The sequence below is a fragment of the Myxocyprinus asiaticus genome, chromosome 32 (assembly GCF_019703515.2).
Source record: "Myxocyprinus asiaticus isolate MX2 ecotype Aquarium Trade chromosome 32, UBuf_Myxa_2, whole genome shotgun sequence".
Taxonomy (NCBI): Eukaryota; Metazoa; Chordata; class Actinopteri; order Cypriniformes; family Catostomidae; genus Myxocyprinus; species Myxocyprinus asiaticus.
In genome coordinates, this window is record NC_059375.1 from 29,705,472 (window position 1) to 29,728,753 (window position 23,282).

General features: G+C 38.4%; 1 protein-coding gene across 1 annotated transcript in view; it reads right to left on the reverse strand.

Annotated features, from left to right (window-relative positions):
- Positions 1-23,282, reverse strand: part of LOC127423623 (attractin-like protein 1) — a 165,667-nt gene that overhangs the window by 53,397 nt on the left and 88,988 nt on the right. Inside the window, exons 25-26 of the mRNA XM_051668087.1 lie at positions 15,381-15,442; positions 6,309-6,387 (exon numbers count right to left, since the gene is read on the reverse strand). Coding sequence (XP_051524047.1) covers positions 6,309-6,387; positions 15,381-15,442 — 141 coding nt within the window. The remainder of the gene's footprint in view (positions 1-6,308; positions 6,388-15,380; positions 15,443-23,282) is intronic.

Genomic DNA, 23,282 nt, shown 5'->3' on the forward strand with positions numbered 1-23,282 from the left:
TTTCTGAACAGCGCACCACTACTCAATATGATTATACAATTTACGATTCGAAATTGTCACACAGCTATCTCATGTTGTGGTTTCTTAAAGAGCCAGACCAAAGGGGCTTTTCCACAGCATGGTACGGCTCGACTTGACTCTACTCGCTTTTTGAGGGTTTTCCACTGTGGATAGTACCTGGTACTTTTTTTAGTAATTAATTATAATTATAATAATTATATTTATTTATCACACATTATACATTTGCACATATACAGTGAAATTCTTTTTTTTTTTTCCACATATCCCAGCTAAGCTGGGGTCAGAGTGCAGGGTCAGCCATGATACGGCGCCCCTGGAGCAGATAGGGTCAAGGGCCTTGCTCAAGGGCCCAACAGTGGCATCTTGGCAGTGTTGGGGCTTGAACCCCCGACCTTCTGATCAGTAACCCAGAGCCTTAACCGCTGAGCCACCACTGCCCCTGGTGTACCACCTTGGTCGAGGTTCCAAGCGAGCCGAGCCGATACTAAATGTGATGTCAAAACCCTGCAGATCACTGATTGGTCAGAGAGAATCGTCACTACCAGCGTCATTGCTATAAGCTAGATGGCAGGTTAGCTTACCCTCGTGCGTCGTCTTTGAGCTAACACAGTGATGTCCTCATCTGCGCTTTGGTGTATGATTTCCCAAACTCTCCTGTTTTTTTTAGTGGTATTTTGTCTTGCTGCCGTCAGCCTCTTTTGAAATAAAGTTTGTCATCTTGCTGTGAAAAACAGCCACATGCCGAGAACCAAGAACAATATTCCTTTGATATCCTTTGTTGTGTGTTTGTGTCGCGTTTAAGATGATGTCACGGCAGTAGAGGCGGCGCAACTATGACGATCAGCCTATAATCCCACCCACGTTGAGGCTGCACTAAACTGCAGTGGAAAAGCAAGCTCAGAAAAGTAAAGTGAGCAGAGTCGAGTTGAACCGTAACATGCAGTGGAAAAGTGCCATAATATAGCTCTTATTCATCAAAAGGGCATCACAAGGCCAGTCTGTCCTTTAAAAACAATGCCTGAACCACCCCCTGCTTGAAGGGCACTAGCTTCAAGCATGCTAAGACTGCACTGTAAAAAATAAATTGTTGCGAAAACTTAAAAATGCAAGGCAACATGATGCAGTACGATTTTTGAGTTGTCTCAACAACCGTTTTCAAAATTTTAGTTTTCTAAGTCACCATATTATCCTTCTTACTTACAAATGACAAATATGGACTTGTTACTTAATAAATTTATTTCAATTGGAAAGAACAGCAAAAATGTTTTTTTTTTTTTTTTATTTATATACACTATATTGCCAAAAGTATTCGCTCATCTGCCTTTAGACGCATATGAACTTAAGTGACATCCCATTCTTAATCCATAGGGTTTAATATGACGTCAGCCCACCCTTTGCAGCTATAACAGCTTCAACTCTTCTGGGAAGGCTTTCCACAAGGTTTAGGAGTGTGTTTATGGGAATTTTTGACCATTCTTCCAGAAGCGCATTTGTGAGGTCAGACACTGATGTTGGACGAGAAGGCCTGGCTCGCAGTCTTCGCTCTAATTCATCCCAAAGGTGCTCTATCGGGTTGAGGTCAGGACTCTGTGCAGGCCAGTCAAGTTCTTCCACACCAAACTCGCTCATCCATGTCTTTATGGAGCTTGCTTTGTGCACTGGTGTGCAGTCATGTTGGAACAGGAAGGGGCCATCCCCAAACTGTTCCCACAAAGTTGGGAGCATGGAATTGTCCAAAATCTCTTGGTAAGCTGAAGCATTCAGAGTTCCTTTCACTGGAACTAAGGGGCCAAGCCCAGCTCCTGAAAAACAACCCCACACCATAATCCCCCCTCCACCAAACTTCACAGTTGGCACAATGCAGTCAGACAAGTACCGTTCTCCTGGCAACCGCCAAACCCAGACTCGTCCATCAGATTGTCAGATGGAGAAGCGTGATTCGTCACTCCAGAGAACACGTCTCCACTGCTCTAGAGTCCACTGGCGGCGTGCTTTACACCACTGCATCCGACGCTTTGCATTGCACTTGGTGATGTATGGCTTGGATGCAGCTGCTCGGCCATGGAAACCCATTCCATGAAGCTCTCTACGCACTGTTCTTGAGCTAATCTGAAGGCCACATGAACTTTGGAGGTCTGTAGTGATTGACTCTGCAGAAAGTTGGCGACCTCTGCGCACTATGCGCCTCAGCATCCGCTGACCCCACTCTGTCATTTTACGTGGCCTACCACTTCGTGGCTGAGTTGCTGTCACTCCCAATCGCTTCCACTTTGTTATAATACCACTGACAGTTGGCTGTGGAATATTTAGTAGTGAGGAAATTTCACGACTGGACTTGTTGCACAGGTGGCATCCTATCACAGTACCACACTGGAATTCACTGAGCTCCTGAGAGCGGCCCATTCTTTCACAAATGTTTGTAGAAGCAGTCTGCATGCCTAGGTGCTTCATTTTATACACCTGTGGCCATGGAAGTGATTGGAAAACCTGAATTCATTTATTTGGATGGGTGAGCGAATACTTTTGGCAATATAGTGTATTTATATATATACAAAAAAATTGATAAAAGACAAAGCACAAAAAGGATTATTTTTGCAGAAATGTTTCCATAGTTTGCAGATTATTTTCTCACCAGAACACAATTAGCAGCTTTATAAATTAGGGCTCTCAATCGATTAAATGTTTTAATCAAATTATTTACATAGCATGCCAACAAATTCATAAAACTGATCGCATCTGCAAGATAGAAAAGTATTTATTGAATGCTTTTAACCACATTTGCAATCTTTGCTCTTGAAAACAACAGATTTAGAGCTGAAGCTAAACCCGAAATAAAGCAAACACTAAGGTGTAAATATCCGAGCAGACGACAATGAGACTTTCTCTAGAATTTTCCAAGAAACAGTGCACTGAAGGAAATCAAAGGCAAGCACAATAATTTGTGTTTAGAACTGTTGCTTTTTAGATATTCCCTCATTTGATCTCTCAGCCAAAATCAGTGTAGTGGAAAGTATTTGCATAATGGAAGTTATAAATATGTCCTCTGCTTTCAGCTCATGTCTTTCAATAAGTCGGCTAGAAATTGCCCTTTATTTCCAAGCTTTGGGAGAGAGTCGTTTATTCACAGCTTCACTCTTACCTGAACACTTTTAACATTTTAGACACGTTTCAGTCCGGTTTCAGATGCTTACACAGTACTGAGTCTGCTTTGTCGAAGGTCGCAAATGATATCTTGCTGGCTCTGGACTCAGGCTTATGTGTGTTGTTTTGGTTTTTTTGGATTTCAGCTCTGCGTTTGACACTATTGATCACAACATCCTTCTCAAACACCTTGAGTGTATGGTTGGCATCCAGGGTCTGGCCTTGCAGTGGTTTGCTTCCTATCTGAACGATAGGATCTTTTCTGTAAATTTAGGTACTTTTTCCTCTTCATCAGCTCCCTTATCCTGTGGTGTCCCTCAAGGATTCATTTTAGGTCCGTTATTGTTTTCCCTTTATATGCTTCCTCTGGGTTACATTTTTTCGGAATATAATATTGCTCATTACTGCTATGCTGATGACTCCCAGTTTTACCTTCCAGTTAGACCAGACACTAACTGCCCATTTGAGAATCTGCTGAAGTGCCTTGAAGACATTAAAAGTTGAATGGCGAATAATTTTTTGCAGTTAAATGAAGTTAAAACTGAAGTGTTGTTTTTAGGCTGTCCCATGTCTTCCTCTCCTGTCCTGGAAGCCCAGTTAGGTCCACTTTCTTCCAATGTGCAAAAGCAAGTTAAAAATATTGGAATAATTTTTGACTCTTCGCTTCTTTTTGATAAACAGATTAGTGCTGTTATTATGGGAAGCTTCTTTCATCTCAGATCTATTGCAAAGCTAAAACATTTCCTTTCTAGTAAAGATCTGAAAATTTTGATCCATGCTCTTATTACATCGCGGCTGGACTATTGTAATTCGATGTACATTGGCCTTTCTCAATCTGCTTTATCTCGCTTACAAATTGTTCAAAATGCGGCAGCCAGGTTTTTAACAGGGTCAAAAAAAGAGGGATCATATTTCCCCCATATTGGCATCTCTTCACTGGCTTCCTGTTAAGTTCAGGGTTGATTTTAATCCTTCTTTTTGTGTATAAAGCATTGTTTTGGTCTTGCACCAAAATACAAAATACCTTCTCCACCCTTACTCTCCAACCAGAGTGCTCAGATCTTCCAATCAGTTATTTTTGTCTGTTCCCCGTTGTCGATGTAAATCCAAGGGCGTTCGGGCCTTTTCTGTGGCCGGACCCAAACTTTGGAATTAGTCTCCCCTTTCACGTGAGGTCTGCTTCGTCGTTAGCTATTTTTAAATATTCCCTTAAATCATATTTTCATTCTTTAGCTTTTGAAATTGTTTAAATTTTGGATATTTACTGATTGTGACTTCTATGTATATACTGTTTTATTGTTTTTATTCTTGATATTTTTCTCCTCTTTATTATTGGGTTTAATTTTTTCTGTTGTACAGCACTTTGGAACAATTATGTTGTTTAAACGTGCTTTATAAATAAATGTTGATTGATTGATGACAAAAAAATGTACAAAGTAGAAGTCTGCAGAGCCAGACAGCTTCTTTGGTTATGATTGTAGAAATAGAAAGTTGCACTTCAAAATTACAGTAAATAACCCCTAGTAACATGCCTTTGAATGCAATAAAAAAAACTGAAAATATCTTTTAGTTTAATTTCTGTCTACAGCTCGAGCTCCCAAGGCAAAAATAAAACACGTGGCCTTGGCGAATGATTGGCGCTAAAATGATGTGCACGTCATCCAGGTTCTTTTTTTGATCTAGACTTGAGAACTTGAGAAAATAAATCTTAAGAAGCAATTGTTTTTCTAAATGTCTCAATTTTCAATCATTTTAAATTAAAAGATAAAAGCTTTTTTTCTTCTTTTTTTTTTTTGAGGGTACTTGAGGGCAGAAACAAACAGATTAACTGTACCTGTGGAGTAGCGCTCTGCAGTGAGCCAAATGCTAATGGTGGAGGCCCATCTGCCCACATTACGCCTTATTGGATTTAATTCTTTAGATGAATATAGCTTTGGATCACAGCAGTCATTACTCTTGTTTTTTCTATATATCAATTAGATATAAAAATATAATAACTAATAATAACTATATAAAAATAGATCAACCTCAATGATTATCAATGTCAATTCCATTCAGTAAAATTTAATAAACACATTACAGAAACTAGCCAACAATTATTAGAGAATTGGAGATCATTACATTGGAGTAAGGTACTCAATCTTGTAAAGACCTTTGGGGTCGATTCTGTAGCAAATACACAAATTATCCAAAAGTTAAGCCACAGAAGCAGCATCTGAAGAGGCATGAAACCCTTCAAACTCTAAATCTACCACAGTCGAATGAAAAAAGGCAGGAGAAACAGTGGAAGAATGGGCAGCTCTATCCTGATGTACAAACATCTGCTGCTTTTATCGCTCAGTCTGTTCTACGCTGCATTAGATAACTCTTGTCAAAGCAAACTGGCTCATAAGGGCCCCTAATTAGAAAGATGGGCATGTTTGTAAGCACTGAGTTCTGCAGAGCAAAATTCTTATTACTGTGGCTGAAAAGACTTTATGTGTACATCTCAGCACCACCTAATCAAATGTTATGGGAAGAAAAAAAGCACAAAAAAGAGGAGGGAGAAGAGATTTACATAGTGTGCCATTGAGGTAATCGCAATTGGCTGGTAACCATGTTCATTAAGCTGTTTAAGAGAAGTCTGAACTGCACATTTACATTTTTTTAAATGTTGAGCCTATTTTGAGCAAACACTGTGTAAAATAATGTTGTACAAATACTGTGTAAAATAAATGTAAATGTATCATTTATTTCATATCTCATTTACCATCATTTATTGCACAGCACTGGAATACTTGATTCTGATTGGTCAATCATTGCAATATATGGTCAGAAAATGCTGTATAATGACTGCTGATTTGGGCAACCGATTCCCTACTTAGCTGTGCTAGTTTCATGTCTCTTGTATTACTTTATGGCCGCTTTCTTATCAAATAATAAAATAACTTCTCAAAATGATTTTATTAGAACTCAAATCATCATTTCATGTCCATTTATTTACTTATTTGGCAAGTATTTATTTTGTAATAAGTGGGATAATATACAGCTCCGCACTGGGGTTCTGATCAACTGGTCAAGGTTTATTTTGATCTAGTGAAGATCCTTTACATATATAAACATTTACATTGAAAGAAGTGAATTGTGTTCTTTTGTTTTGTACTTACCTCTCGTCGTCTGGAGGCCCAGCAGGTCTGTTTGATCTTCCACACCACTGCAGCTACCAGCAACAGAGACAGAAAACAGCTGTAGAATGGAGAAAGAAAGGGATTGAAAGATTAATCATGATGTAGAAATTTCAGATGTACACTACTAATCACTAACACACAACTTACATTTACCAAGAACAAAACTCTTTAACAAGACATTCAAAAAAGTCTTTTATGCCACTTCAACAATTTTCTCCTTTCTCACATATCTTTAAATGTAGGTGTTAAAAAAGGAAACCTTGTACTATGTACAGTTGAAGTCAGAAGTTTATGTACACTTATGTTGAAGTCATTAAAACTCATTTTTTAACCACTCCACAGATTTCACATTAGCAAATTATAGTTTTGGCAAGTCATTTAGGACATCTACTTTGTGCATGACACTAGTAATTTTTCCAACAATTGTTTACAGACAGATTGTTTCACTTTTAATTGTCTATCACAATTCCAGAGGGTCATAAGTTTACATACACCAAGTTAACTGTGCCTTTAAGCAGCTTTTTTTCAGAAAATTATGTCATGCCTTTAGGCAATTAGCTTCTGATAGGCTAATTGGAGTCAATTGGAGGTGTACCTGTGGATGTATTTTAAGGCCTACCTTCAAACACAATGATTCTTTGCTTGACATCATGGGAAAATCAAAAGAAATCTGCCAAGACCTCAGAAAAAAAAAAAACTGTGGACCTCCACAAGTCTGGTTCATCCTTGGGAGCAATTTCCAAACACCCTTATGTACCACGCTCATATGTACAAACAACAGCATGCAAGTATAAACACCATGGGATCATGCAGCCATCATACAGCTCAGGAAGGAGACGCATTCTGTGCACATGAGGACAAAGATCTTACTTTTTGGAGAAATGTCCTCTGGTCTGATGAAACAAAAATTGAACTGTTTGGCCATAATGACCATCGTTATTTTTGGAGGAAAAAGGGTGAGGCTTGCAAGCTGAAGAACACCATCCCAACCGTGAAGCATGGGGGTGGCAGCATCATGTTGTGGGGGTGCTTTGCTGCAGGAGGGACTGGTGCACTAGATGGCATCATGAGGAAGGAAAATTATGTGGATATATTGAAGCAACATCTCAAGACATCAGCCAGGAAGTTAAAGCTCAGTCGCAAATGGGTCTTCCAAATGGACAATGACCCCAAGCATACCTCCGAAGTTGTGGCAAAATGGCTTAAGGACAACAAAGTCAAGGTATTGGAGTGGCCATCACAAAGCCCTGACCTCAATCTGATATAAAATTTGTGACTCAGTTACACCAGTTCTGTCTGGAGAAATGGGTAAAAATTCCAACAACTTGCTGTAAGAAGCTTGTGGAAGGCTACCCAAAACATTTGACCCAAGTTAAACAATTTAAAGGCAATGCTAAAAAATACTAACAAAGTGTATGTAAACTTCTGACCCATTGGGAATGTGATGAAAGAAATAAAAGCTGAAATAAATCATTCTCTACTATTATTCTGAAATTTCACATTCTTAAAATAGCAATCCTAACTGACCTAAGACAGGGAATGTTTTCTACGATTAAATGTCAGGAATTGTGAAAAACTGAGTTTAAATGTATTTGGCTAAGTTGTATGTAAACTTCTGACTGTACAAGAATGAAGCAGCGACAGATTTGTGTTTATTTAAGGCAAATTGTCCATGTGTTTATACAAGAGCTGAGTTTAGCATGTTCATTTTTCTTAATCGCGATTAACCCATTTACCGTTAATACAGCATAAACACTGGTGTGAAAGGCGGAACCTTTGTAATGTGTCTGCCCGAAGTATTACACTGACGCACACGTCACAAAGAGATAGCCCCAGAGACCTTCTACCAAGGGAGCCTATAAGCTTAGCATAAAACAGCACAACGCGGCGGTCCTATAGGCATTCTATGGCCGGTAGTAAAACGCTAGTTGACTGTTACGCTCTCTCTGGCTCTCTCGCTCTCTCTCCTGCCGCAGAGGATGTTATTTGAGTAAATAAAATAATCTCTGACAGCGCTTCCCTGTCAGTGATAAAATTATGGAGAAAGGAGCTCTTAGTGCTATTTGATGTACAAAAAAACCCAGATGGAACTTGTGATAGAAAACAAGTATTTTTCAGCCTTTGTAAGGCGTATTTTACTTACCACAGCAGCACACCAAATCTTAACTATCATCAAAACACAGAGTAAGACGTCTTTGTTTGCAAGCGCTTTTCATGGCGAGTTCACAGTGGCGCTCAATGGTGGTGTTGACGAATCATGAACGCAGCTTCACGATTGCTGTATCACAGTGTATAGCCACAGTCTACCGGCAGATTAATATTGTGGAGGATTTGAGTTTAAGAGATTTAATGCCCATTGCAATGAATATGCAACCTATGTGGGGAGACTATTTTTTCAGTTAGTCAAACTCCCACTTAGACTTTGGAAAACATTTAATGTTACTTGAATTGGTGATATTTTAGTGCGTTTCTACCTATATTGTTGAAGGCTTTGTTTGGAAAATGTTAATAAAGAATTATATTGCTACTTATTGTTTTATTTCCTAAAATAAAAAATATATATATTTTTACAAGTATATATAGTCAAATTTCAGCACTTTCATAATCTGTGATTAATCACAATTAACTACAAAAAAAATATGCGATTAATCACGATTCAGAAGTTTAATTGACTGGCAGCACTAGTTTATACTGATGTTAATGTGAGGCAACCATGCCACCATTCAACAGATGGGAATTACAAACAATACCACTAAGATATCAAGATTAATCTGACAATGAAATTGTCTAAAAAGGGCATGTTACTATAGTTTATTTGTGGGATTTATTAACTGAAGTACATCAATGATGTATCTATAATTGTATCTAAATCTATATTTGTTTCTCTTTGAATAACTACTACTGTTTGAATTTAGTTTGGCTTTTCTAATATATCATATACACCTGTATTATGTTTTTGTTGCTTAATAATCCAACAAATGTGCTTACACTAATAGATCTCTAGAATTTGACAGCTGGACTGATTTCACTAAAATGAAAATGCTTGTTGTAGTATTGAAGTTCAGCATGAACCAGTACTAAACTCATTGTTTTGTTACACCCTGTTAAACATTTTACAGTGCATTTGTCTCAGTGGAAGATAACTCCACTTTTAAGGATTAAAGAAAATGGACAATTGTGCACAGATAAATGTGAAATTTCCGAAATATAGAGAAGTCCTTAAAAAAAGGTAAAAGCAAGAAATCTGATCATCTCAGTCAAATGCTAGGTATGGCGATCTGCTTCAAAAAAAAAACCGTGCAGACAGTGAAGTCATGAAATCTAGGAAAATTGCTTTTGCTGACTGTATTCCCTGAAAGATGTGAGTATTCGTAAACATCTCCATGGAAAATTAATTCACAATAAACACAGACGAAAAAAATATGGAAGAAAGAATGATGAAATCCCTTTAATGCTCTCAAATGCCTGGGTTCTTTTGAAAATAATGGCAAATTGAAGACGAATGGGGACAAGAGAAAACTTGAATGGCTCGATTTAAGTAGCAATGCATAAGAAATCCCCCTTCAGATCTGTGCGTTTCATCCTGTACATTGCAGGCAGTAAACAGGATTTAATCCTCTCTGCAGTTCCACCTGGAATCCGAATTAATTAGAAAAATAAAGCAATTAAAGGATATCGCCGCTCGGGTTGAAGTGCATGTAGCAAGTTGAGTAAATAGGGGGTAAATGAAGAAGGTGCCCAGGGACCACTCAAAGCTGGGGGAGAAAGAATTAGCAGCGAACTGCTAACCCGTGATAAACAGGTGAGAAGAAAGCCATGTTGCCCTATAACAAACAGCCGTGTCCTAAATTTAAACAATCGTTTCCGCTGACCAAACCAACAAACCATCCCACTGATGCACAGGACTTGTAAAGGACTTTTTCCCCACATGCAGTAGCAGAAAAAGGCAGAGCAACAAGTTGATGCTTAAACATAGAAAACATTATTCAGCCAATTAGCAGCAATTAGGTAGATAAGCTGCCTTGTACTGAACCAATTTCCTCAGTCACTTAATGCAACCTCTTCTAAGCCTCAGGGCAAGAAAATCCATTTCACACACAGAGGATGACATGCAGGAAAGCTTTCACCAATATTTACACAGATTAGACTTTTTTATTTTTTGTTATTATTCATGTTTCTTAAGTTTAATTTTAAAATTAGACTTAAAATAGTGAAGAATGAGCACAGATATTGCAATTGATGGCTAAAGGAAGAGGAACAAAGAGATACAAGCAAAGAAATGAAGGTGACAGATATTCCCCTTAGGCCAGGTAAGTTTGTTTTGCAACCGTAAAGGACCACTGACATCATCAAGACCACTCAAGGTAAAATGACACTGTCATGGCTACGATGATTTCATTTTCTGCCATTTGATCACACTTTTTTGTTTTCACACATTCAGTCTTCCTGGCATCCCAGCAGTCTCACTGTAATACAAAGATGATTTTGAAGACAGTCCTACAGTATGACACTATCAAATTATAAGTCAAATCCTGCATTGTGACAGTTTACTGACCCACTGAGCTTCACTATGTAAATGAGAAAATGTCTAGGACATGAATTTATTTGAAGGACATTCTTCTGACTTCAGAGATGGTGGCATCGAAAAACACGTCCCCATCTAATTTGAATGAAGTAATCTATCGAACACAGTGGAAAAAAGAGATGGCTATGGCAAACCTCTACAATGCTATTTACCACAAAGGAAGAGTATGTTTTTTGAGCCCAGAAGACTGAATAGAATTTACCAGGCATTAAATAAAAGCAAATGGATTCCGGAATTGAACCCAATGCATTATCTTGCATTTAACAAAGAGACTGTTTAAAAGCCATTCACGGGAAAATGCAGTTGGCTTTTGCTCATGTTAACCACTCTGAAAATGTGCTGTCAATGGGCAACCTGATATTAGAGAAATCACGTCAACACCCCATGCAGAGGCCTTTTTACAGAGAGGGTCGTTTTTTTATTGTAATAACAGAAATTTTAACAATACATACGAATTTGAGGTATTGGTGGCTTTTTGATGACATTTGTTTCATTTTTAACTATTAATTTGTTATACTTCAGGTATTCAGTCCATAATTCAGGGTAGATGTGAGGTACAGATATATCCTGTCAGTGACCATCTCTCTAGCTGTACTGTTAATGGAACAGAGTCCGCCTAAGGCTAGTTTTGATTCCAGCTATCTTACTCAGTGGGAATAAAGCAGACATCACATGGGTGAAATCAGGAAAATTCTCATTGGAAGAAAAAACTTGAGTGACAACACAAAACCCTGCCTAAAGCTACCTCTCATTGGAGGTGAAGGAAAAAGTTTGATATTTCATACTAAGATATTTTACCTCACAAAACTATATAATTATTAGAATGCCAACAATCAATATTTTAGTTGTGTTTTCATATATTTTTGGCAAAAAAAAAGAGATTGACCACCACTCAGAACAACTCTTTAAGAAGATGTAACATACTGTGCTAATAGGTCAATGAACATACCACTATTTCTATTTGACCAACATGCAAACTCTATAACTTGTTTCATTTATAAGGCTGTCCATATAGATTCCTCCATACATCAAGACTACAAGGGTTTTCGTGTAATAAACACACTGGAACCAAGGTATGTTTATTTATCTTTTTTCTTGACGTGTTTATGCTCTATGTCAGGCAATATCTAAGCAGGAAGTTAAGCACTTGTTGCACAAAGCAGGAAGATAAACAAGAAAGGAGTAAACGATCGCAATATCACTCAGGTTTGAACCGCAATACACTAAACAAATAATCACAATATTATTGTATCGCGTCCCAGTTATTGATATAATATCGCATCTCCAGATCCCTGCTGATTCCCTCCTCTACCTCCCATGCATTGATGCCCGTTTCTAAAGTAAGGAAATTTCCTAGAAAAAGAGTAACACTTTCTGAAGGAAAGAGGACTGTATTTGGTCAACATGAACACAAAAGATAAAAGCCTAAATTTTATTTTTATTTTTTTAATCATTGTTTGACAGTTTATCCCATTTGACAGTTGTACCACACCTTGTCATGGTACATTTTCAACAGCAATTCACAGGGTTAAAACAAGTAATCCACAAATATGCACCCACTGAAGCATTGGAAATCAACTGTACACTTCTTCTTACCTATTGTTTCCAAATGTCAAGGGAATGCGCGGTGAAGCTGGTGCAATTTCTTGCATGATTTGTGATTAACATACATGCAACAGTATATAAACTTCCAAGATGACAGAAAGGTTTTAAACATCTGACAGTTTCGGGGTAAACTGATGTAATGGTGGTTGGCAGAAAGCAAACAAGTGCTGTTTCAGGAGTACTTTGAATACGACACAGTGACTCTAAAAAGCAAATGCATCGTTGTGTCACAAAATGCTAACTGTGGCACCGAAATAAAGGGTAAAAACCCAACTAATCTGAAATCATACATGCGCTCTCACAAAGACATTTACCAGACATTCCTTGACCATGGCAAAGACAGCAGATAGAGGTAACGATGAGCAGCATTAAACAAACTAAAAAGACACAGCAAACATTAGCATCATGTCTTAAAAGGTTACACGCCTGGGCCAATAGTTCAAATGAGTATAAGTGAGGTACGCGAGGTGTGGTGTGAAGTGCGAGTGCGAGGCGATCGTCTGTGTTTCACGACTGCTTGCGGGTCCTTGGATAACGGATAACGTGCAAGTAAGGGCAGCCAGTGGAGTTTGTGAAAAAAAAACTAAAACTGAATTAAATAAATAATAACTAAATAGTAATGTTTTTTTTAATTTTATTTAGATAAAAACTAATAAAAACTAGCAAAAAAAAAAAAAAAAATCAAGCAAAATACTTAAACTAAAACTGAAATTCAACTGAAAATAGAAAATAATATAAAAATAAAAATAATTACAAAAAAATCAATACTATAATAAGTCTGAGATGTACATATCATGAGATGCATATTGCAAGGGCTTGCAATAAATGAATGATTTTAATACATTAAAAAGGAACATTCATGGCGACGCAGATAACAGAGAATAGACTGGGCGTGTGATTGTCACTTGGTATGTGTGCATGCAGTGTGCACAGGCGCTGTTTCCGTGAGTGATCCAGGGCTTGAGATTTTCCCATTGATTTTCTCCAATGTCATTTCAACATTAACAGACTGGGCGATTACATGAGAGAAGACGCATTTCAGTAAGTTGTACTGTATCTTTCAATATACCCACTGATGTTCATTCAGGTTTCTTTTTTGTGCTATAATTTGGAGAGAGAGAGAGAGCACTGTGCCCCGCTGCATTTGAATGGTCAACTACCGCAATCAGTCACAAACAGCATTAAAGAGCATCAAAACAACATTTATTGTTTGAGTTTCGTGATAAAAGTGACATAATTTGAAAGCTGAGACTAAAATAGTGTTTCTACAAAAACAACTTGGAGAATGTCATATTTGTGCATACAGTTGTGCTCAAAAGTTTGCATACCCTGGCAGAAATTGTGAAATTTTGCCATTGATTTTGAAAATAGGACTGATCATGCAAAAAAAAATGTCTTTTATTTAAGGATAGTGATCATATGAAGCCATTTATTATCACATAGTTGTTTGGCTCCTTTAAAAATCATAATGGTAACAGAAATCACCCAAATGGCCCTGATCAAAAGTTTACATACCCATGAATGTTTGGCCTTGTTACAGACACACAAGGTGACACACACAGGTTTAAATGGCAATTAAAGGTTAATTTCCCACACCTGTGGCTTTTTAAATTGCAGTTAGTGTCTGTGTATAAATAGTCAATGAGTTTGTTAGCTCTCATGTGGATGCACTTAGCAGGCTAGATACTGAGCCAAGGGGAGCAGAAAAGAACTGTCAAAAGACCTGCGTAACAAGGTAATGGAACTTTATAAAGATGGAAAAGGATATAAAAATATATCCAAAGCCTTGAAAATGCCAGTCAGTACTGTTCAATCACGTATTAAGAAGTGGAAAATTCGGGGATCTCTTGATACCAAGCCAAGGTCAGGTAGACCAAGAAAGATTTCAACTTGCCAGAAGAATTGTTCGGGATACAAAGAAAAACCCACAGGTAACCTCAGGAAAAATACAGGCTGCTCTGGAAAAGGACAGTGTGGTTGTTTCAAGGAGCACAATACGACGATACTTGAACAAAAATTAGCTGCATGGTCGAGTTGCCAGAAAGAAGCCAATGCCACAAAAAAGCCTGGTTACAATATGCCCGACACGCCTCACAGCTTCTGCCACACTGTAATTTGGAGTGACGAGACCAAAATAGAGCTTTATGGTCACAACCATAAGCGCTATGTTTGGAGAGGGGTCAACATTTTTTTTTCTTTTTGAATATCCTTTTTCACTAAGAAATATGACACATTGTGGAAGTAAAATGGGTTGCAGATGCCATTTCATGTTGACTTTAAGAGTTTAAACAACTTCACAAAGTAGGGCAAAAAAAGCTAGTGTAAAAACAGTTTTAGTGCAGAAATTTAAATTTAAAGTTGAACTCTTCAGTCAACTTCAGCCCTGTTTCCTCAGCAACTCAGCTTGTTAGACTATGTGATCCAGGCCTCTAGCAATGGTAAGAAAAGCAAAACCACAGCAATTCTGAGATACAGACAGCTAACATACACTATAAGCAAAGTAAACAGTATCATGCTGCTTAGGTCCATAGAAACAGTTTACTCTCTCTGATTATTTAGGAGATCAAATGTTTACAGTAGTGTATCTATAGATGACTGACAGGGTACAGCTGGAGGACACAACAAGCAATAGTGTCTCTTTTTCTCTTTACCTATACAACTCTCTGCGCACTGACTCACTGATTCAAAGGGACGGAATCCAGTCCAGGCAGGCTGTTGCTAATTCATTTTACATCGGTTTAGCAACTGAGAGACTGTTATGTTGTCACAATCTGCTTCTGAGTTGTCTAATCACTCATGTATTGTGTGTTTCTGGAACAGACAGGCAGAGTGGAAAGAATGGAAAAAGAGCGCACACCCACCTGAAAAAGGTCACAAAAAACTGCACCAGGTCCATGATGCTGTTGTGCTGAGAGAAGGCGATCTGTGAGGAGACAAGAGTAAAAGAGAGATTAATAAAGGGGTGAACGATTACCAAAGGAGGACTCTTTACATGAAAAGGTGTGATGAAGACCTCTGCCTATGGCTAGGGATCTTCACCACAGATAGTGCCATAACAGACTTCTTGCTTGAGGGGCCATCATGCGTGTTGCTTTTCCTTTTCCTTGGACCCTCTAATTGTTAAAAAGAAGCTATAATGGCTGTTGATGGTTACCTGAGCTGATATACCTCAGGCAAATTACATACATGCCAGACGTTTGCCTTTAGGGCTTGTGGTCTACATTAGTCTAACTATATGTTAAAGTGTCCCTAATTACATGTTCACAGTGACTGAGGCTAACATTCTGCCTTACATCTCCTTTTGTGTTCAACAGAAGAAAAAAAATCAAACAGATAATTTTTGGGTTAACTATTCTTTTCAAGTTGACTGATAGTATGGATTAGATTTCTCACTGATGGAGAGAGTAAAAACATGGGCGGCATTTAAGTTTTGTGCTGCTTATGCTTCTCAACCTTATTTGTGAGACATTATTCGGTCCACTAACTCAACTCGGTTCATCTAAATATGTTTTATCCAGAGATTTCATATTGATATGCTATGTGACTCAGCAAATAGTCTGATAAATTCTCTGCCGAGCTTCAGAACACATCCTGCCTGAATAAGAAATCATCGGTTTGGCAGTAAGTACTGCAGGGCCATTAACTCAGCATCAGCACACTTGTGAAAAGTTGTTCAAGCACAGTGTCAAAGAGTGGGCAGCCACAGCATCCCGTTAGGCAAGGAAAAGAACTGCTTGAATAAATACCCAGCGAAGATAAACGGATTAATGTTCTAAATGTACGCAATTGTAAGTCACCCTGACTCTCCAGATGAATAATGCAACATGGCAGAGCAGGGCACGTCCTGCAGAGAACCCATTAATTTCATTACATTGTTGGCTCACTCACAGGAGCACGGCTGAGGCTAAAGACAGCGCTGGAGAAAGCTTTAACACTCCATTAGGGCCGAACCATTTCTGCCCCCAAAAGAGTGGCAAGCAAGATGCCAAGATTGAAAAGAGCAGTTGTGCAGCCCCACATCTTGCCAATTAGGCCATCCAAATGGTCTTCCATGGAGACAATACATTGTTTGCTGTGACGGGATGCTGTGGAAGCACAATCTGAACAAGGCATTAACTCTAACATAAAATTTTAATTTAAGTCATTTGGATACATCGGTCACATTTAAAGGGATAGTTTACTCTAAATGAAAATTATCCCATCATTCACTCACCCTCATGTTGTTCCAAACCTTTTTTGACTTTTTCCTCCATCTGCTACATGACCTCTCCAGAGCATTCAACATACTACTGTAGTTTATAACTTTTAAAAATTCTTAAACATTGCACTATTCATTAGGTCCCTACATCAGTTGTCCTTAGCTGCCAGAGTAAAATTAGGCTTTATAAAATGCAGTTTCATCTTGCTTCGGTCAAAAAACCTTCGTCAATGAATGTGAACTGTAAATTAATCTAGATCCGCCAGTTGAATGAACACCCCTTTTAACATAGATATAATTTTATTTAATCATCATTTATTTCATTTTTGTATAAATTGATATAGGACTTTAACTACTCTGTATAGTTATTGCTTATCATGCTGTCAAATGAATAACCACTAACAAACATTTAAAATCTGGCCAGGACTGTCAGGAAGATTTTCCTAATGAGCATTTTAGGCACAGATTTAAAGGAGAGAGAGTAGAAACAACTGTGAGACCACAGTAGCTATTTGCTCTACCTTCATTAGAGAATCAGTGTGCAAACTTAAGGTCAAATTCTATGATTAATAGCACATCATCAATTCATGTAGCCATATTGTGTCACACGTGTCCACATATGAATGTGTACAAGTAGACATAAGGCCTACTTGAAGGTACAGTAGCTGTAGGAAGTGAATTCAAATATTAATACTAAATACAAATTAATAATTAATAATAATAATGTATTAATTAATAATTAATACAAATATTAATACTACAGCTCAGCATTCAACACCATAGTGCCCTCCAAGCTTGATGAGAAACTCCAGGCTCTGGGCTTAAACAGCTCGCTGTGCAGCTGGACCCTGGACTTCCTGTCAAGCAGACGCCAGGTGGTTAGAATGGGCAGCAACATCTCATCACTGACCCTCAACACTGGAGCCCCGCAGGGCTGTGTTCTCAGCCAACTCCTGTATTCCCTGTACACACATCATTAAGTTTACTGATGATACAACGGTGGTAAGTCTGATCACTGACAATGATAAAACAGCCTACAGAAAGGAGGTGTACACTCTGACACGCTGGTGTTAGGAGCACAACCTCACCCTCAATGTCAGTAAGGCAAAGGAGCTTGTGGTGGACTTCAGGAGAAAAGACAGAGAACACAGCCCCATCACCATCAATGGAGCACCGGTGGAGAGAGTCAGCAGTTTCAAGTTCCTCGGTGTCCACATCACAGAGGAACTCACAAAGTCCATCCACACTGAGGCTGTTGTGAAGAAGGCTCATCAGCGCCTCTTCTTCCTGAGATGGCTGAGGAAGTTTGGAATGAACCACCACATCCTCACACGGTTCTACACCAGCACTGTAGAGAGCATCCTGACTGGCTGCATCACTGCCTGGTACGGCAAAAGCACCGCCCACAACCGCAAAGTCCTGCAAAGGGTGGTTCAAACTGCCAGACACATCATCGGAGGTGAGCTTCCCTTCCTCCAGGACATATATACCAGGCGGTGTGTGAAAAAAGCTCAGAGGATCAGAGACTCCAGCCACCCGAGCCATGGGCTGCTCTCACTGCTACCATCAGGCAGGCGGTATCGCAGCATCAGGACCCGCACCAGCCGACTCCATGACAGCTTCTTCCCCCAAGCAATCATACTTTTGAACTCTTGATCTCTCACGATCAACATACATCAGCACTGCACTTTATTAATCTTAATCTTACACTGGACCGTCATAAATTATATTCTCTCTTAACAACACACTGGCAACTGACTATCAACCGACAGCCTGAATGTCAATACAGTACAATACAACCTACTGTATATTTTATATATACTTTATATACTATTTTTATTGCATGTGTATTCTATATTATGTGTATGTGTGTTCTATATTGTGTGTATTGTATACTGTACATTGTATATTATTACTGCGTTGTGTAATTATGTGTATATTAGATTTGTAAATTGTGTTGTGTAAATCTGATGTTTATTGTAAATTGGTATATGTCTTATCACTGTCATGACTGCTATGTTGCTCGGAACTGCACCCAAGACTTTCACCCACTGTTGCACTTGTGCATACGTTTTGTGACAATAAAAGTGATTTGATTTTTATTTGATTTGAAACAATATTGATTATCAAATGGGGTTACAGTGTCTCTTTTAATTATATACAAAATTGTAAATGTGGTTTGTATTTCTGACTGCATGTATTAATATATGATAGATACAGCATCGCGCAAAAGCAAACGTTTTCAGTTACCGATGCCGTTTAAGAAATGCACTATTAACAGACAGCGCGATTCGTTTATTCTGTAAGAAAGTGTCCGGTTACGGGGGGTCATGTGATCTCAAGGCGACCTGCTCCATGTAAAATAAGGGTACTGATATGACTGGAGCCTACATATCATGTTATATCTTATTTACATTTGATCTAATATGCTCTAAATGTATTCAAATAAGGCCAGGTGGGTTTTTTAAGTCTCTCCTGCACATATTTGATGGTTTTTTTTTACTTGTGTACTATCAAATTACAAGAAAAAAACCCCCCCCTGAAAATAAAACAGCATGCATAGACATGCAGGAGTTTATTTTATTTATTTATTATATCGCTCTCATGCTGGCTGACCTCATCTTGACCCACTGAGACAGTTAAGCAGCAGTAATGTTTTGTCAGATTGAGTTTCCTGCACAATGAGAGCACTTCACTTGCAATATCTCCACACGAATACTCCATATGTAATATCTGATTTTTTTTAGAGGGGTCGGGGTTCTCAGATGTGCATGCTGGAGCTTGCGATCGCAGTCCCAATTTCCCCGGTAAGCTAATAAATGTTGATCGCGCTCTCTGATCATAAATATCAGAAGAGAGAGGGCTTACCGTGTCATGGGGGTCCATTTGATTTAATGATGCATCGCTATGGTAAATAATTGACTCTGCTTTTGGGAAATCTAATAGAAAACTATTACTGCTTGAACACAGCTCAACAGAGATGAAGGTCTGAGAAAGCGTAAGTAAATAAATGAACCTTATCAGAGGAACTCATCTCATACATGATAGAGGAACACAGGAATGAATGCAGATCAATATTAGGTGGTATTCTCTCTGCTGAAAATAGTCCCAGTGTTGTATCAGAGCGTCTTGGTGCACAGATGGCAAAAGGTAATGAACGACAGAAAGGTTGAGAGGATTTGTGGTGGTTATCTTTATAAACCATATGGATAGACCAGATGAATTCCTCCTCTGTTATTATATTTTTTTTTATAGATCGCTTCACTTGGCATTAAAAATGTGTTTAACAATAAATCATTGATGTGCTTTGATGTGCATATAAGGAAAGCCATCAGAGGACAGGTATCATACATTGTCCAATGTGTTGTACCAGTATCATAAGCATATAGACTAACATGCCTGTTTTGTCAAATGGAGTAGCTGTCCAGATGTATAATCATATGTATGTAAAGGATCATTTACAGTCAGCCAGTGATTATCGCAAAAAGAAGCAAGACAGCATGATCATCTTATTATGTTGCGATAATGACAGGCTAACTGCACATTATCCAGCAAATTATGTGCCAACTTAAAAAAAAATAAATGGACATTTATTTGTGGAAATACTGATTTGAGATTATTTGTGTTGTTATGTGAGAAGAAGTGATGTGAAACTAGCACAGCTATGTAAGAAAAAGGTTCTCTGGGACAACGGTTGATTTTACAGTTTAGCGAGCATTATACAAAATATTTGACAGCATAATGCCATGCTTGACAATTCAAAGACAAGTATACTAATTAACTGTGTAATATGTTAAATATATATTGTATATCATCCTGGCAGTTAGAATGACCAATTGTGCACCTTCCTACCTGAGAAGAGTTTAATGGAAAGTAACGGCTAGTTTACATATCATGTTCTGTACTGGTGTCTACATGTCATAACAAACCAGTATTCCTCACTGAAGTATTATAATGGTCACAGCTGAGGTGTGAGTTCATAGTGCCAGATCACATCATTAGTCTGATCCACAGAGCTGAGGATGTGACTCTTCCATCGCACAGCCCTGACTCGGGCCAACCATACACCCAAGGGCCACTGACATAATGCAGTGCTGATGTCATTGAGCCTTGGGAAGCATCCTCAGAGCAGTGTTCAGAGGACAGAGAGAGACAGGGAGGGAGTGTGACTGTCAGAGCATCTGCAGTGGTCAGTTCCGAGGCTTCAGCATGGGCATGGAGCTCAATTCTCAATGGTCACATAATGCTACAGTGATTCTGGCTATTTATGCCACAGAACAAATGGTTTTCACATATTGGTTACATGTCATTTAGCAGATGTGTTTAACCTAAAGCAAGTTAGAGTACGCTAAGGGCAGGGCCATTCCCCATGGAGCAAATCTGTGGTCAAGAGTACAATAGTGAGGGGGTTCTCTCAATCCCCTTTTTCCACCAACATGGTGGCATGCCCAATCTGGCCCTGTTCCACATGTTTACACTGAGCAAAATGTGGTTCTGGGACCAAAACAGCCCCTTCAACCTGCTGGTCTCAAACCAGGAACCGTAAACATTAGAGGTCAGAGGCGGGACAATGTCCTGTAGTATTTAAAACAACAATTCAAAATGCAAAACAACACTAGATGGCACAAAACTAGATCACTCCCATTAAAATCAACAAAGCTGTCTACAACTAAAAGTGTGTGATATAACACATTCAGCTGACAGACAGACTGTTCCTATTTTGGTTGCACTGCACAGCTACTCCAGTTTTATTCTCCCTGTCTGTCTGAATTAAAATTATTAGATTTACAAATATCCTATTTGTCAACTGATTGTGAAGAATTGTATTTGTTATATATTTGAAAAAACCTTATAATAACTTTGCATTACAAGACGCTAAATTAAATTACTTTGGATGTTAAAATATGTTCTCAAAAAGAAAAGCACGACTTGTAAACAAATACTGCGATGTGCTATGTGAGAAGTAATGCAGTACATCATCAGTTTTCAAGTTCTCCAAGTAAGTGGAAACTAGTGATGTTAAGTTTGTGAACAAATCTTTTAAGTGAATAAATTGTTCTCATTCACTTCCATACACTCATTCACTAAAGTCTCTACCTTTCGAGGCCAATGAGCTCTAGTTTGAAGCACAAGACTGTTTTAGTGGCTTTTTATACCTGTAAAGACTGACTATAGGGCGAACCAATTGCATTCGATTGTGGGTTGTGAAGGAGCATATCACTGGTTTGACCCACTGAACGAATACACTGTTCACTAAACCAATTGGTCATTTGAGTCTGATCTTGCTCATGAACATACTGAATGTACTGATACAATCATCCGCTAATGAAATGAATGAATCGGTCATCTTGTTCGTAAATGAGAATCTGCTGAGTGACTGAACAAGAGGAGGAGGTATGTTGTTCGTTAAGTTGGACAATCTCATTCAACAAGGGGTCGTGCGACTTATGAATAACAGTGACTGATGACCACACATTACAATGACATAAGGACGTTATTGAAACTGAATTTATTTTTTTTAGGCAGTATTGTTGTCTTTTTGTATAACTTAATAAAAGTCATGCTTAGCAATCACAAAATGATGGATCTGTTTTTTTGTCATTTGTGGGGAAATGCTTATGATGTTTAAACACACCCCTGAAGTCTCTTAGAACTGTGGATATGCAAGCCTTATTAAAGGATAATTAGACTTGTTTCGGTCATGAATGATTCTGTACTTTTGGTTTAGTGCAATTGAATTTGGTTCAGTAACTTGTTTAAAACGTAAAACACTCATTTGTCCCCATCTACTGGCACAAATGCATAATTTACAGAAATGGTCAATTAATGAATCTGAATGAATCTTTTTGATGAAAGGATTCAAAAGACCTAAGTCACTGAGATGAATCAAAATCCCCACCACTAGTGGAAAAGCAACAACAACACCAGCCATATTTCTGTGGAAAAGTGGTATCAGTACTCGCCAATTCAGTGGTTATCCCAACCGGGGACCAATGTTTGCATTACAATTCAAAGGGTCACATATATGATATTTATCTTAAAGAACATGAGACACAATTTTAATAACTATAAGTACATCTGACTGTTTTAAATGGATGCCAAGCCAATATTTATCTTCCTTCTAAAACCAAACTACCTGTGCAAGTGTAAGTTCTTCTCACTCTTTTTGATTGCAGGCAATGAAGACTCCAAACATTTTTCATAATAAGAGTGATGTACCACAGTGTGGATTAAACAAAAATGTTTTTCCAAGACAGATAGCATCAGTCTGCACTTACTCTAGAACTATCATTTTATGTCCCGTCGTCTAGAGATCTGGCAACGTAACACATTGCCACTTAAGAGCTGATTCAATTTTATGGATCATAAGATGCAAACTTGTCCCCGTGTATAAATGAATAATTGATTTCCACATCAAAGACTGTTGGATCCTTTCAGAAACATTTGTTTTTGTGGATTTAAAAATGCAGTCATATCCATTTCATACATGTGATGGATGTTTCCAGAGAATTGTCCCTGCTTTGCTTAACACATGTGAAGTTACCTATCATACTGAGACTGCAGG